Raw genomic sequence first — 16,781 nt, forward strand, 5'->3', positions numbered from 1 at the left:
AAACCGGCATCTGCCCGGATTTATTATAGGGTTTGGAATTCTTACTACACCTGGTGTGCTGAGAATTACGATGTCCATAGATTCAGAACTTCCAGGATACTGGCTTTTCTGCAAAGAGGCCTGGACTTAGGTCTTCATCTGGCCTCCCTCAAGGTTCATATATCTGCCTTGTCGGTTTGGTTTCAGAGAGAAATTGTCTCTATACCTGATGTTCAGACGTTAATTCAGGGCGTTATTCGGATTCAGCCTCCCTATATCCCTCCTGTGGATCCATGGGATTTGTCTGTTGTACTGAATGCTCTGCAAGAGTCTCCATTTGAACCTCTTGAATCGGTGGACCTTAAATGGCTCACAGCCAAGGTTCTGTTCTTGCTGGCTATTGCCTCTGCAAGACGGTTGTCGGACTTAGGCGCTTTGTCCTGTCGTCCGCCCTTTCTCATATTCCACCGGGACTGGTCAGTTCTACGAACACGCCCAGGCTATTTGCCTAAGGTGGTGTCCTCTTTTCACCTTAACCAAGAGATTGTGGTTCCAGCCTTTGACTCTTCGGATTTGTCTCCCAAAGAACGTTCTTTGGATGTGGTTAGGGCTCTCCTTATCTATGTGGAGTGGACTGCCTCTATCAGGAGGTCAGATTCCCTTTTTGTTTTGTTTGGTTTTCACAAACGTGGCTGGCCTGCTAATAAGCAAACCTTGGCCAGATGGATTAGAATGGTGATTGCACAATCTTATACACAGGCTGGACTCCCAGCTCCTGCGGAAGTTAAAGCTCATTCTACTCTATCGGTTGGACCTTCTTGGGTGGCCCGCCGTGGCACATCCCCAGAACATTTGTGCAAGACGGCTACATGGTCCTCCGTGAACACGTTCATTAGGTTTTATGCCTTTGATACTTCCATCTCCCAGGATGCTCACTTTGGACGCCGGGTTCTCTTACCCGCTAAGGCGCGTCTCCTCCCTTGAGGAACTGCTTTAGGACATCCCCGATTTATTCCCTGGGAATACAGTGTACCCCGCTGCAGAAAGGAGAGTTATGGTAGACTTACCATGGTTAACTCTTTCTGCGAGGTACATTGGGTTCCACAGGGCGCCCACCCTGACGCACCTAGCTTCTTTGGGTTTGTATGGCATTAGCCGCTGGTACCTTCTCCTGTCGTGAAATTGTGGTTCTATGTGACAAACATCTGCCTTCTCTTTTACCTGCTCCTATATTATTGGACTGATTAACAAAACTGAGCTCTTAGTGCCTGGAGGTGGGATTATAGAGGAGGCCCCAATGCATCCTGGGACAGTCAAAGCTTTGCCTGATAGTGCCTCTGGATCCAAGATCCCGCTCTACACCCTGATGTATTCCCTGTGGAACCCAGTGTACCTCGCAGAAAGAGTTAACCATGGTAAGTCTACCATAAATCTCCTTTTTAAAAACACAGCCTGTAAATGGCAGTTAGGAGCTGATTGGCTGGTACTTTATCTACGTCCACTTTATCTCTCTCCAAGGCTTAGTACATAGGGCCTAATTCAGACCTGATTGATAGCAAACGATTTTTGCACTGCAATCAGATAGTCTCCGCCTACAGGGGGAGGGTATTTTAGTTGTGCAAGTGTGCAAACGCATGTGTAGCAGAGCTGTATAAACCGATTTTGTGCAGCTCTGTGCAGCCCAGTACTTACTCAGCCGCTGCGATCACATCAGCCTGTCCAGGACCGGAATTGACGTCAGGAACCCTCCCTACAAATGCATGGACACGCCTGTGTTTTTCCAGACACTCCTTGAAAACTGTCAGTTGACACCCACAAAAGCCTGTCAATCTCCTTGCGATCGCCCGTGCGAACGGATCTGTCGCACAAACCCATCGCTGAGTAGCGATCCACTTTGTACCAGTGTGACATGCACAGTTTGGAACTGATCGCCCGCTGTGCGAAAACGCAGAGCAGCGATCAGGTCTAAATTAACCCCATAGTTGCAACCACTTTAAATGTAGCAACCTTATTCTGGAATAATTCTCAGATTTTCCAGGCAGTGACAAAGGGGGCGGACGCAATAAAAAAAATAAAATAAAATTAACGCGTAAAATGGCTAAACCCGATCACAGTGCTGGGTATGACAGGAAAAGTGGAGTGTAGGTGTCCAAATTGGTCACTTTTTGCACATTTTCTGCTCACCAGCTCAGGGGGCTGCGAGCAGAAATACCAGCCCCAGTGGCTGCTCGTGCTCGGAGTAACTATTGAATTGCCCTGTCGGGTGCCTGGCACTGACAATTGAATCCCATCCCCGCCGCGCACCCCCCCCCCCCCCCCCCCCCCTCCACCTAAAAGGGAAATCTATCTTTAAATGTAATGGGTGCTGTTTGCACTGATTTCAAATATACAGCAGAAATAATATGTAAATGTATATTCCACTTTCCCATCACACAATTTACACTTGATGAATCTTGTACATTCGGAAAGAAAACTCTTTTCCTATGATACATTACAAATCTTCTCCAGATGTTGTGAAATGCAACCTGGTTGAAACTTCCTTCTCCCTTAGGGGTAGATGTATTAAGCCTGCAGAAGTAATAAAGCAGTGATAAGTGGAAGGTGATAACGCACCAACCAACAAGCTGTCATTTTTCAATGCATTACCATGCAGCGCTGTCAAGGAAGCAGCAGTGTTAGCAACTCCAACCACATCTGAATGATGCCCATTATTCATCCTATAGGATGAATAAAGCCCTTAATGGCTGTATTAAATTCTCCACATTGTACAGCTGCAAACAACGTTGTAGAATACATTATCCAACATCCCCATTTTTCCTGACCACTTCTGTAGGGTGGGAGAGATGTGTGCGTGTGTGTGGGGTGGGGGTGGGGGGGTCACAAAGTACTGTCATTCTGATGACACTTTGCGGTCATACTCTGTAATTGCTGAGTCTCTGGGAATGACAGGTGGAATTAGTACTTGTGAGTTTAATGTGTTTTCTTTGTTTTAGGTAACACAGATGGAGAATTGTGACCCTTCAGAATCACCCAAGGAGGGTTACAGCCAGAAAGAGAGAGAACTTCTTGTAAGGAGACCATCATATAAGTAAGTAAGAAATGTGAAGAATTCACATTGCTAGTAAAAAAACAAACAAACAAACAAACAAACAAAATATGAGAATTTTAATTTGTCTTTTTCATAGAGCTCAGTGGCTAAGTGTGTGGACACTTTTGTGGTACAATTTTTATTTGAATACAGAAATACCCTGTATAATGATACAGGTTGAGTATCCCATATCCAAATATTCCGAAATACGGACTTTTTTGTACGAGAGTGAGATAGTGAAACCTTTGTTTTTTGATGACTCAATGTGCACAAACTTTGTTTAATACACAAAGTTATTAAAAATATTGTATTAAATGACCTTCAGGCTGTGTGTATAAGTTGTATATGAAACATAAATGAATTGTGTGAATGTAGACACACTTTGTTTAATGCACAAAGTTATAAAAAATATTGGCTAAAATTGCCTTCAGGCTGTGTGTATAAGGTGTATATGTAACATAAATACATTCTGTGCTTAGATTTAGGTCCCATCACCATGATATCTCATTATGGTATGTAATTATTCCAAAATACGGAAAAATCAGATATCCAAAATACGTCTGGTCCCAAGCATTTTGGATAAGGGATACTCAACCTGTATTAACTTGTCCTTCAAAACTGTAGCGCTAATTGAGAAAGCACTAATCACAAATTGATTTCCCACAATAATTTGAAATCAAATAAATTTATTCCAAAGTTCCACAAAGAGCAACAAAATGCTGTAAAAAGTGTGGTCTTTATACATTCCACGCAGAATCAACCCCACACTTCAAATATTACGTGCTGTCCTCTGGGAACATAAACTAAATTTTCCTATTTGCCAAGTATAGTCCTTATTCTTCAGTTCATATTGGATTTATTGGAGAAGATGTATTCATCTCACAGGAACATAAAGTTGTAGTTGCAGTATTATGTTTAAGGATACATTTCAAATTGTCAGCATGAATACTGTGAGGAAACCGTGATCGCCCCTGTTGCTGTGTTGGTTTAGTGTGTTCTCTCTGTGCACTTACCTCATAAAGGCTAAACAGCAAGCTTCTCCCCCCAGGCCAGATGAAAGAGGGTTTGGCAGTTCAAGCTTAGTGTTTAGGCTTAAGCTGGGTACACTCTCTTGTCCAATCCTTGAGAGTTCCGACTCCCGACCGATCTGTTTGCCCAATATTGGAGAAGTGTGTACCCTCCGCCAACCGACCCACACACACAATCCTGGTCGCCAATCTGGTCTCCTGGTTTGTAAACCTACTTAAAAACTAGGAGACCCGACCAGCTGACCTATATTGTATTGTGTTGGCTGCTGAGACTGGAGCAGACGGCTGATCTCCGGTTTCTGCAAACCCAGCATTCTATCAGCATAGCGGCTTCCGTCTGGATCCCGGCACTGTCTGCCGCTGCTGTGGGAATTGGCGAAGGGCATGGCGTCGATGGCTTGAGGTGCGGTAGGTTATGGCGGCGGAAAGCAAAGCGGTGGGACTAGACACTTCACCTTTGCAGAGTTCGGCAGCAGGCGACATGCAGAATACTGGTGGCGCGGTTTACCATTTCAAATAGCACCAATTTTGTAAATACAAGATGGCCACAGCGAGCCAGTTGCCCCTGTCACAACTGAGGGCCTGAGCTGACGGGAGGCAGCCTCAGTTGTAGGGGCTGAGATGTAACGGAACCTGGGAGGTTGTATCAGACCCCTAGACATGTAAGTAACATGTAGAATAACTGCCCGAAGGCGTGGCCACGACAACCAGGATAAAAGTCAATGATGTTTATTATGACAAACTCCGTAACACAGCAGCAGTAAAAGGAAACATAAAAGTCAACAGAGGATAAATACAATTCCTGGGTACTACAGGGTGGCAAGGGCCACAGGCACTGGTAGTGTGAGACCGTTCTTATAATCTTCTAGTTGGAAAGTCCTTACCAGGTCTGACTGTAGCAATGGAGAGAACCCAGGATCGTACCAGCTGATGTTCCAGGAAAGGCTGGGCTGCTGAAGGTAAAACGGCTGCTGTGGATACTGGCTGGAACCAGACTGTTGTTGGTACGGAGTGGATACTGGCTGGAACCAGTTAAATAATAAACGAACTTGAGAGCGATGAAATAATAATGAAGTTTGGAGTTTGAGAGCGGTGAAATAATAATACCGGTGGAGAGTGGTAAACTGCAGAAAAGGACACCGGCCCTTTAAGAGAAGCTATACACTGCTGGAAGCTGGGCTGGAAGCAGGTGATTGTTTGAGAGCGGTGAAATAATAATACCGGTGGAGAGTGGTAAACTGCAGAAAGGACACCGGCCCTTTAAGAGAGGCTGTACACTGCTGGAAGCTGGGCTGGAAGCAGGCGATTGTTGTAGCTGGAAACAGGTGAGTCCAGAATGGATCGGAGAGTCAGGCTACACCGCAGATGGAATGCTGGTGCGGGTCTCTATAGCAGAAGTCTGGAGACAGGAGCTGGAACCTGGAAGACAACCACAGGAGAGAGACAAACTGGAACTAGGTTAGACAACCAAAGCACTGACGCCTTCCTTGCTCAGGCACAGCATACTTATACCTGCAGCAAGGAAGGGGTTGGCTAGGCAATTATGCAAATCAACAATACAGACAGCAGATTGGTGGAAATAATCAGATGACAAAATCCAAGATGGCTGCGCCCATGCAGACACTTGGAGGGAAGTTTGGTTTGTAATCCATGTGAGAATTGAAACAGTAATGGCGACGCCGGCCACAGGAGACAGGAGACGCCAGACTGACAAGCGCACATTTAACCACGCGGGCACAGCGGAGGCCGCGGCTGATGAAATCACCACTCTGACATTCTGCATGTGGAAACTCAGGAACAGCGGGATCCGGTCCTGGAACGCTGAGCCAGCCTTAGGAGGCATCTGAAGGGTAAGTAATGGCGTCCAGATACCCGGATCGTGACAGCACCCCCCCCTTTAGGAGTGGCCCCAGGACACTTCTTAGGCTTTAAAGGAAACTTTGCGTGGAAATTTCGGACCAAGGCAGGAGCATGGACGTCTGAGGCATTGGTCCAAGAGCGTTCTTCAGGACCATAGCCCTTCTAGTCAATGAGGTATTGTAACTGACCGTAACGGAAACGTGAGTCCAAAATCTTGGCCACCTCGTACTCGACTCCCCGTTGAGTCTGAACTTTGGGAGCTGGAGGAAGTGCGGAATGAAACCGATTCAGGATCAGCGGTTTCAACAAAAACATGAAATGTCCTGGGTATTTTCAAGAAGGATGGTAACTGTAACCTGTAGGCAACAGGATTGATGACTTGTTCAATCTTGAAGGGTCCGATGTAGCGAGGTGCAAATTTCATGCTGGGAACTCTCAACCTCAAATTCTTCGTGGACAGCCACACACGATCACCCACCTTGAGAGCAGGAACCGCTCTACGCTTCCTATCGGCAAACTTCTTATACCTGAATGAGGCTTTAAGCAGGGCTGCGCGGACGTTCCTCCAGTTATTTGAAAACTGACGCAAGGTGACATCCACTGCTGGAACAGAAGTTGCGGGAAGCGGTTGGAATTCTGGGACTTTAGGGTGGAATCCATAATTAATGAAGAATGGTGTAGAAGAAGATGAGGAATGGTATTGATTGTTGTGGCTGAACTCGGCCCAAGGAAGGAGTTGAACCCAGTCATCTTGAGAGGAAGACACATATATACGGAGGAAGGCCTCCAAGTCCTGATTCACCCTCTCGGTTTGACCATTGGTCTGAGGATGGTAAGCCGTGGAAAACTTTAACTTGACTTGGAGGGCTTGACACAAACTTCGCCAAAATTTGGCTACAAATTGTACTCCACGATCCGAGATGATCTCTTCAGGAAGACCGTGAAGTCGGAAGATCTCTTGTATAAACACTTGAGCCAACTTGGAAGCTGACGGAAGACCGGTGAGAGGGATGAAATGTGCCATCTTGGTGAACCGGTCAACTACCACCCAGATGGTATTAAACTTGTTGCAGATAGGTAGATCGGAAACAAAGTCCATCGACAAATGGGTCCAAGGTCGACGGGGAACAGATAATGGAACCAGTTGCCCCGCAGGCGACTGGCGGGAGACTTTGTGTTGGGCACACTTTGGGCAGGAGGCAATAAATTCCATAACGTCCTTCTTCAGAGTTGGCCACCAGTAGGACCTAGAAATAAATTCAAGGGTTTTCTGAATGCCTGTATGTCCAGAAAAACGGTAAGCATGGGCCCAATGCATGAGCTTCTTCCTTAGAACTGGCTTAACAAAACTTTTCCCTGGTGGAGGCGTAGAGTCCATCCCTACCGTGGAGAATGCCAACGGATTAATAATAGGATGCTTGTCTGCAGACTCGGACTCATTTTCTTGCTCCCATGAGCGGGAAAGGGCATCGGCCTTACGATTCTGAGAACCCGGACAGAACTGGAGTTTAAAGTCAAACCTAGAGAAGAAAAGTGCCCATCTGGCCTGACGAGGATTCAGACATTGGGCGCCTTTGAGATATAAAAGATTTTTGTGGTCGGTAAGTATGGTGATTGAGTGGGAAGCTCCCTCCAACAGGTATCTCCACTCCTCCAGAGCGAGCTTGATGGCTAGCAACTCCTGATCGCCAATGGCATAGTTGCGCTCAGCTGGGGAGAACTTCCGGGAGAAGAAACTGCAAGGATGTAGATGTCCATCTTTGGCCCTCTGGGATAACACTGCTCCTACTCCAACGGAGGAGGCATCTACCTCTAAGATAAAAGGAGAGTCGGTGTCGGGCTGTTTCAGAACTGGTGCAGAGATGAACCGTTGCTTCAGAAGGTGAAAGGCCTGTGTAGCTTCCTCGGACCACTTGGACGGATTAGCACCTTTCTTGGTTAATGCAGTGATAGGCGCCACGATGGTGGAAAAGTCTCGTATAAATTTTCTATAATAATTGGCGAACCCTAAGAACCTCTGGACCCCTTTGAGGCTTAAGGGTATAGGCCAATTCTGGATTGCTTGGAGTTTCTCAGGATCCATCTCTAGTCCGGAACCGGACACAATGTAACCTAGAAACGGAATGGTTTTAACTTCAAACACACACTTCTCCAATTTACAATAGAGGTGATTGACACGGAGACGGGAAAGAACCTCTTTTACCCAGAAACGATGATCTTCGAGATTATTAGCAAAGATGAGGATGTCGTCTAGATAAACCACGACATGGCGGTACAAGATGTCCCTGAAAATCTCATTCACGAAGTGCTGGAAGACTGCTGGAGCGTTGCTCAATCCGAAGGGCATGACGAGGTACTCATAATGTCCGTCACGGGTGTTAAAGGCGGTCTTCCACTCGTCACCCTCACGGATTCGGATGAGATTGTAGGCACCCCTCAAGTCCAGCTTTGTGAAAATAGTTGCACCACTAACTCTATCAAAGAGCTCGGTAATCAGGGGTAAAGGGTATCGGTTCTTGACGGTAATGTCGTTCAGACCTCTGTAGTCGATGCACGGACGCAGACCACCGTCTTTCTTCTTAACGAAGAAGAAGCCTGCGCCGGCTGGAGAAGAAGATGGTCGGATGAAACCCTTCGCCAGGTTCTCTTTGATGTACTCTTCCATGGAGTGTGTCTCAGGCAGAGACAACGGATAAGTTCGGCCTCGCGGTGGAACCTTCCCTGGAATGATGTCGATTGGGCAGTCCCATTCTCTATGAGGAGGAAGGATATCAGCAGAGGCTTTACTGAACACGTCCGTGAAGTCTTGATATGGAGGAGGCGGAACATCAGATGACCTGGGGAAGGAAGAACAAACAGGAAGAACTTTGGCTAAACAAGTCTCAGCACAGGAGGGACCCCATGCCAGTATTTGCGTAGTCGTCCAGTCAATTGATGGGTTGTGGAGACGGAGCCATGGAAGGCCTAAAACCACTGGATGTGTGGCTCTTGGAATCACTAAAAAAGAAATATACTCAGAATGAAGAACTCCCACTCTCAGACGAACTGGAAGAGTCCTTAAGGAAATGACTGCGTCAAAAATCTTGCTGCCATCCACGGCAGTCAAAGAGATGGACGAGGACAGTCTCTCGGTGGGTAGGGACCACCGTTTAACATAAGCTTCGGTTATGAAATTCCCAGCTGCTCCGGAATCAAGGAGGGCAATGACGTTCCTGTAACGTTGAGCAATTTGGAGCGACACTGGGAGGTTACAGTCATGAGGAGATGGAGAGGAGATCATTACTCCTAGCCGGCCCTCTCCTTGGCGAGCTAGGATCTGGAGTTTCCCGGACGTTTGGGACAGGCATTGATAGTGTGCGACGGAGCTGCACAGTAGAGACAGAGAGACTCAGAGAGACGTCTTCGGCGCTCAGCGGGAGATAGACGGGAACGACTAATTTGCATAGGCTCATCCTTGGATGGAGATGGTTGACGAGGAGGAGGAGCAGAAGATTTAGGAGTAGATGATCTTCCTCGCTCGGTTGCTCTCTCTCTGAAATGTAGATCAACCTTCGTGCAAAGAGAAATTAGCTCATCCAACTTAGAGGGCAAGTCTCTGGTAGCTAACTCATCCTTGATGCGTTCTGATAAGCCATGCCAGAATGCAGCATACAGGGCCTCGTCGTTCCATGCCAGTTCGGATGCCAGGATTTTAAACTGTATAAGATACTGTCCCACAGTACGTGTTCCCTGGCGTAAACGGAGAATCTCAGATGAAGCAGATGTTATCCGGCCTGGCTCGTCGAAGATGCGCCTGAATGTAGCTACAAAGTCAGTATAGGAGGATAGCAGGGGATCAGACTTCTCCCATAAAGGTGATGCCCAGTCAAGGGCTGAGCCACTGAGAAGGGAGATGATATAGGCAATTTTGGTACGGTCACTGAAGAAATTGCCAGGTAGAAGCTCAAAGTGGATTTCACATTGATTGAGAAATCCCCTGCAGAACCTTGGAGATCCATCAAATTTTGCTGGCGTTGGAAGATGAAGATGTGGACTGGAAATGGGTAAGGTGGGTGGGGTTACAGCTGGTGTTACTGTAGTGGACGCACCGGACGTGCCAGGTCCACGGAGGGTCGTTTGAATCCCATCCAGCCGTGTAGAGAGATCCTGGAGACAGCGGATGATGTGGCCCTGTGCAGCCTCCTGATGTTCAAGTCGGGCTGCCAGTTCTTGCATCGGCCTGGCCGCTTGATCCTGGTCTCCGGCTGGATTCATTAGGTCAGTGCTTACTGTCACAACTGAGGGCCTGAGCTGACGGGAGGCAGCCTCAGTTGTAGGGGCTGAGATGTAACGGAACCTGGGAGGTTGTATCAGACCCCTAGACATGTAAGTAACATGTAGAATAACTGCCCGAAGGCGTGACCACGACAACCAGGATAAAAGTCAATGATGTTTATTATGACAAACTCCGTAACACAGCAGCAGTAAAAGGAAACATAAAAGTCAACAGAGGATAAATACAATTCCTGGGTACCACAGGGTGGCAAGGGCCACAGGCACTGGTAGTGTGAGACAGTTCTTATAATCTTCTAGTTGGAAAGTCCTTACCAGGCCTGACTGTAGCAATGGAGAGAACCCAGGATCGTACCAGCTGATGTTCCAGGAAAGGCTGGGCTGCTGAAGGTAAAACGGCTGCTGTGGATACTGGCTGGAACCAGACTGTTGTTGGTACGGAGTGGATACTGGCTGGAACCAGTTAAATAATAAACGAACTTGAGAGCGATGAAATAATAATGAAGTTTGGAGTTTGAGAGCGGTGAAATAATAATACCGGTGGAGAGTGGTAAACTGCAGAAAAGGACACCGGCCCTTTAAGAGAAGCTATACACTGCTGGAAGCTGGGCTGGAAGCAGGTGATTGTTTGAGAGCGGTGAAATAATAATACCGGTGGAGAGTGGTAAACTGCAGAAAGGACACCGGCCCTTTAAGAGAGGCTGTACACTGCTGGAAGCTGGGCTGGAAGCAGGTGATTGTTGTAGCTGGAAACAGGTGAGTCCAGAATGGATCGGAGAGTCAGGCTACACCGCAGATGGAATGCTGGTGCGGGTCTCTATAGCAGAAGTCTGGAGACAGGAGCTGGAACCTGGAAGACAACCACAGGAGAGAGACAAACTGGAACTAGGTTAGACAACCAAAGCACTGACGCCTTCCTTGCTCAGGCACAGCATACTTATACCTGCAGCAAGGAAGGGGTTGGCTAGGCAATTATGCAAATCAACAATACAGACAGCAGATTGGTGGAAATAATCAGATGACAAAATCCAAGATGGCTGCGCCCATGCAGACACTTGGAGGGAAGTTTGGTTTGTAATCCATGTGAGAATTGAAACAGTAATGGCGACGCCGGCCACAGGAGACAGGAGACGCCAGACTGACAAGCGCACATTTAACCACGCGGGCACAGCGGAGGCCGCGGCTGATGAAATCACCACTCTGACATTCTGCATGTGGAAACTCAGGAACAGCGGGATCCGGTCCTGGAACGCTGAGCCAGCCTTAGGAGGCATCTGAAGGGTAAGTAATGGCGTCCAGATACCCGGATCGTGACAGCCCCCTTGTACCAGCTAATATTAGTCCGTGCAAGAAGGCGGGAGGCTTTCTGACTGTGAAGGAGAAGCAAAGAAAAGCTCTTGAAGATAGAAGATGCCATGGAAGTCCTGGATGGATGCACCCATGCAGACGAGCTGAAAGGCACAGCCCTCAAGATGAAGACACTGGGTAAGTCATAAGGGAGGTGGTTGTCATGTAAAAGAGCTTTAAGGCTGCCGTCCCCAGATGAATAGGCTGCATAATAAAATATTAAAATTTCTCTTACGTCCTAGAGGATGCTGGGGTCCACATTAGTACCATGGGTATAGACGGGTCCACTAGGAGCCATTGGCACTTTAAGAGTTTGAGAGTGTGGGCCGGCTCCTCCCTCTATGCCCCTCCTACCAGACTCGGTTTAGAAAATGTGCCCTGGAGGAGCCGGTCACAGCTAGGGGAGAGCTTCTTTTGTAAAAATTTATTTTACAGTTTGTTATTTTACAGGGAGGCTGCTGGCAACAGCCTCCCTGCTTTGAGGAACTAAGGGGGGGGGGGAGTAGTGTCTGCCCTGCGGGGTCTGAGCCACTATCTCCGCTGACAGGACACTGAGCTCCTGAGGGGATCGAACGTTCCCCGCCACAGGGGATCGCTCACCCCGGCAGCATGCCGCCACCCCCTTACAGAGCCAGAAGATCAGAAGAGGCGAGATATGGTGGAACAAGAGTAGGAGCGCAGCTCTGAGCAGCTGCGCTCCGGGATGGCTCAGCGGCACACAGTATTGGCGCTTTGAGGGGCGTCCGGAGCCAACATCTTAATACCCTACACTGGTCACAGGCGCTAACCGGAGACTGAATCCCCAGGCTAGCGTCGGAATCCTCCGTACTCGGACGCTCACAGGTGACGGAATCCCCCGCCTTGCGACGGAGTCTTCAGGCCAGTATAAAGAATTTGTGTGGGAAGACGCGCCATATTCAAGAGGCGGAGCTTCTCCTTAGAGCGGACCCAGCAGCGATCAGTGCCAATTTCCTGCCTGCAGTTCCTGTAGACAGACGCTGACAGAGCTGTCCCTCCAAGCAACTCCAGCTATCCTGTGCGGTACCAGTGGTTGTAGAAGGGGGGGAAGGCAGTGATTTAGATCTGTGCAACTATTACAGTACACAGTGGGCACTGATAAGGGGTGTTCTTTATATATAACAGCGCTGTGTGTGGGTTGGCTCTGAACTCTGAGTCTCTCTTGCCATTCTCAGGTGGGAAACTCTGTCTAACCTACCCTGTGTATGTGTGGAGCGTTTGGGGTCTCCAGTTAGCTATGTCCAGCTGTGTCATATGCAGCTGAGGATATGTCCTCTCAGGATGATCTCATTCCATGTAATCAGGATTGCACTGTTGTAGCGCAGATAGCAGCAAGGGAGCCTGAGTGGTTATCCTCTATCAAAACTATGATTTCTCAGATTTCTGCTAGGGTTGCTCAGAATGAATCTGCAACTCGGGTTTTACAGAATTCTATGACAGTTTGGTCTGGTTCTGTTACCTCAGGACCCCCCTCTGTGGGTTCCGACAAACGTGCTTTTGCCCAGATCATGCAAGATGACACGGATACCGACTCTGACACGGCAGACGGTGATGGGGATGTGCTCAGGGGGGTCCGCATCTCTTGCAAAAGAAGTGCATTTGATGATAGAGGCTATTAGAGATGTGTTGAATATTATTGACACAACACCTGAACAGGTTGAGCAGGCTTACTTCACTGACAATAAGAAAGCCTCGCTAACCTTCCCTGCGTCCAAAGAATTAAATGCTATTTTTGAAAAAGCATGGGAAAATCCAGAGAAAAAATTCCAGATCCCTAGGAAGGTTCTGGTTGCTTTCCCCTTCCCTGAGGAGTATAGAAAGAAATGGGAAAACCCACCCATAGTGGACGCGTCTGTATCCAGACTCTCGAAAAAGGTGGTTTTACCTGTCTCAGGATCTACCGCCTTGAAGGAGCCGGCTGATCGCAAAATTGATACTATGCTCAAATCCATATACACTGCTTCAGGGGCTATACTACGTCCCACTATTGCCTGTGCATGGATTTCCAAAGCTATAGTAAAGTGGTCAGGCACGTTACTTGAGGATTTGGATACGTTAGATAAGAGTGACATTGAATTGTTTCTCCGTAACATTCAGGATTCTGCAGGTTTTATGGTGGAATCCATGAAAGACCTGGGTTCAATGGCTGCAGGGATTGCTTCCATGTCCGTCTCAGCTCGTCGAGTACTGTGGGTGCGCCAGTGGTCTGCCGACACGGAATCCATGTGGTGTGGAGACCCTACCCTACACAGGTCAGGCTCTCTTTGGAGAAGCATTGGATGCTACGAAAAAACCTTTCTCTTCGTCTGCATCTCAGTCCTTTCAGGTTTCTAAACCAAGAAAGGCCAAACCGGCCAACACCTTCTTCAGTGGGGGCCGACCAAAATCCAAGAAACCTGTTGCCGCTGGTTCCCAGGAACAGAAGCCTGCTTCAGGCGCGCCAAAGTCCTCTGCATCACCGTGGACAGCGCTGCCTGGTGGTAGGGCCGGTGGGGGTGAGACTACCCAGACATTTCAGTCACGTCTGGGTGTCGTCCGGCCTGGATCTCTGGGTGCTAGATATTGTGTCCCAGGGGTACCGGCTGGAATTTTAAGATCTCACTCCTCATGGTTCTTCAAATCGGGCTTGCCAGCTTTGCCGGCAGACAGGGCTACCCTATGGGGAGCCATCCTGAAGTTGGTGGCACAGGTCACTGTACCAGTCCCTCCTCAAATGCAAAACACGGGTTGCTATTCGAACCTTTTTGTGGTACCGAAACCGGATGGTTCGGTCAGGCCCATTCTGAACTTAAAATCACTAAACCCCTTTCTGAGGGAGTTCAAATTCAAAATGGAGTCTCTAAGGGCAGTGATATCAGGTCTGGAGGAGTGGGAATTCCTGGCATCCCTGGATATCAGGGATGCGTACCTCCACATTCCGATTTGGCTGCCGCATTAAGCTTATCTCCGATTCGCACTGTTGGACTGTCTTTTTCAGTTCCAGGCCCTGCCATTCGGCCTTTCCACAGCACCGAGGGTATTCACCAAGGTGATGGCGGAAATTATTGTTCTCCTACGCAGACAGAGGGTGAACATAATTTCATATCTGGACGATCTGCTGATAAAGGCATTGTCCAAGGAGAAGCTGTTTCGGTCCATAGCTCTCACGACCCAGCTTCTCAGGGAACATGGTTGGATCCTGAATCTTCCAAAATCACATTTGGAACCAACCAGGGCCAGTATTTACTAAAAATCCGAGTTTGTCCGATTTGTTTTTTTTTTTTTTTCTAAGTCCCAATCCGGGAATTCACTAAGCACCAATCTCGGCAGTGTTTGGACTATTCGTAATGGTTTGAATGACAACGTTCAGAAATACGAATGAATAGACCATCGGTCAAACGCCGCTGTTATTTCATAGAATACGGGAATTCACTATTCATTCGTATTTGGGTGTTAGTTTCTGAGTGCTCAATTGCAGTCGTATTTTTTTGCGAATCGGTAAAAAAAGTGGCAAAATAATAGACCTGCTTTTTTCATCCGTGTTTACATGTGTTGACACTTACAAATCAATCTAACCTGAATTAGGATGCCTATAAAAGGGACACAAACTTCTCTCATGCAAAATAATTTATTTCCTTATTTTTGCAGCCCAAAACTTGTAGATTTGTAAGGCAATACACATTTTTCAACATATATCCATTCTTACACACATTTGTGTTCAACTTTCAAATATTTCAAATGTTGTTGTTTCTGCATCATGTTTTTAAATCTGATTACTTATTTTTAACACACACAAACATGGCACAACAATAATGTCAGTCATTTTTGGTCTGAATTATCTAAATATTATCCCCAACATATTAGGACACTTTTAGCCAACTCAATTGTGTTTTTATTGTCAATTCATCTAGAGAAGAAATGTTAAACAGTTACAATTCACATTGTAAATTGTATTGGTCATGGATGAATCTGCCTGGCTGCCAATTAGTCTGTCTGCTGGTTCAAAGAATGAATAGAATCTAGAAAGAGTAATGATTAGAAAAAAATCAAGTGGTCTGCTTTCTGCATGCTAACATCTATGTGCAGCTCAAACAACAGTTTCCTGCTAACAAAAAATACAAAGATGATAAAGAAGAAATGTGCGTACAAAATTCCTGTTGTTTGTACCAGTTATAATTAATGATGTTGTACAAATTGTCAAGTAGCTAAGTGTTATATATATTCTGTTAATCATACACTTGGTAAGTGTTTTGTTTCTCTTCTCTTTAAAGAAATGGGTGTGGTTTTTTTTTTAAATGTTTATTTGGGTGGTTGCTTGTCCTGGCCTTTGCCTTTACCACTGTCGTGTTGGCGTGCTCTGGTGGAGCGCCTTGGTGGTGATGACACTGGCGTTACATTTGGAGTAGTCGTACCAGAACTGCTGCTTGTTTGCTGTTGCTGCAGGGATCTGAGTGTTTCATTGAGGTTAGTGAGGGTGGCATTGAGTTCACGTGTTGCAGCATTTTGATTGTCTACAATTCTGGACATGGATTCATTGATCATTTGATTGCTTTCTAAAATGTTGATATAGCTTTGCTGTTGTCTGTGCTGTTCTTCCATTATGCTCTGTAAGTTGCCCATGACATGTGTAATGTCTGCACGCATGATTTCCATGGTATTTGCAATTCTTGTGTTTGTTTCATTTTGTCTACTCAGATTTCTGCTGATAAGTCTGAGGTGAGATGGTAGGCTTGCAAACATTTGGGTCTGCCTACGCAGGCAATCTTCATTAGTGGCCTGCTGTCTAGCCCAAATGGTCCAGAACACTTGATCAGGGCCTTGTGTTACTGGTGTTGTTGGGCTGTGTTGGGGTGGTGGTGTGCTTTGCTGTGGTGGAGTACTCACAGGTGCTGGGGGGCTGTTTCCTTCGATTACTGGATGCATTTCTAACATGATTGTGTCATCCATGTCACTGTGTTGCTGTTGTTGCGGAGGGATGCTGGTACCAGGACTAGAAGCTGAAATTAAAAACATTTATCCGTTACTTATCCATATGTTTAATACATTGGTACAAAGCACTAAACATGGAACACATGTAATGGACTGGTGCTTTCAGATATCCGGCCTAGCAACATCATCACTCATTACTTAAATACATACATACAGATGTGTCCACTTACATCTTTGCTAATTTGCTAAATTTGGCACAACATGCCAAACATGGCTAAGGT

At 46.9% G+C, this 16,781-nt stretch overlaps 1 protein-coding gene across 3 annotated transcripts in view; it reads left to right on the forward strand.

The window, feature by feature from the left end:
• The window catches only part of CREM (cAMP responsive element modulator), a 249,487-nt gene that overhangs the window by 159,610 nt on the left and 73,096 nt on the right, over positions 1-16,781 (forward strand). For all 3 annotated transcript variants that reach the window (XM_063922130.1, XM_063922129.1, XM_063922132.1), the window contains exon 3: positions 2,973-3,067. In XM_063922130.1, the coding sequence (XP_063778200.1) occupies positions 2,973-3,067 (95 nt within the window). The remainder of the gene's footprint in view (positions 1-2,972; positions 3,068-16,781) is intronic.

This window comes from Pseudophryne corroboree, chromosome 5 (genome assembly GCF_028390025.1).
Source record: "Pseudophryne corroboree isolate aPseCor3 chromosome 5, aPseCor3.hap2, whole genome shotgun sequence".
Lineage (NCBI taxonomy): Eukaryota > Metazoa > Chordata > Amphibia > Anura > Myobatrachidae > Pseudophryne > Pseudophryne corroboree.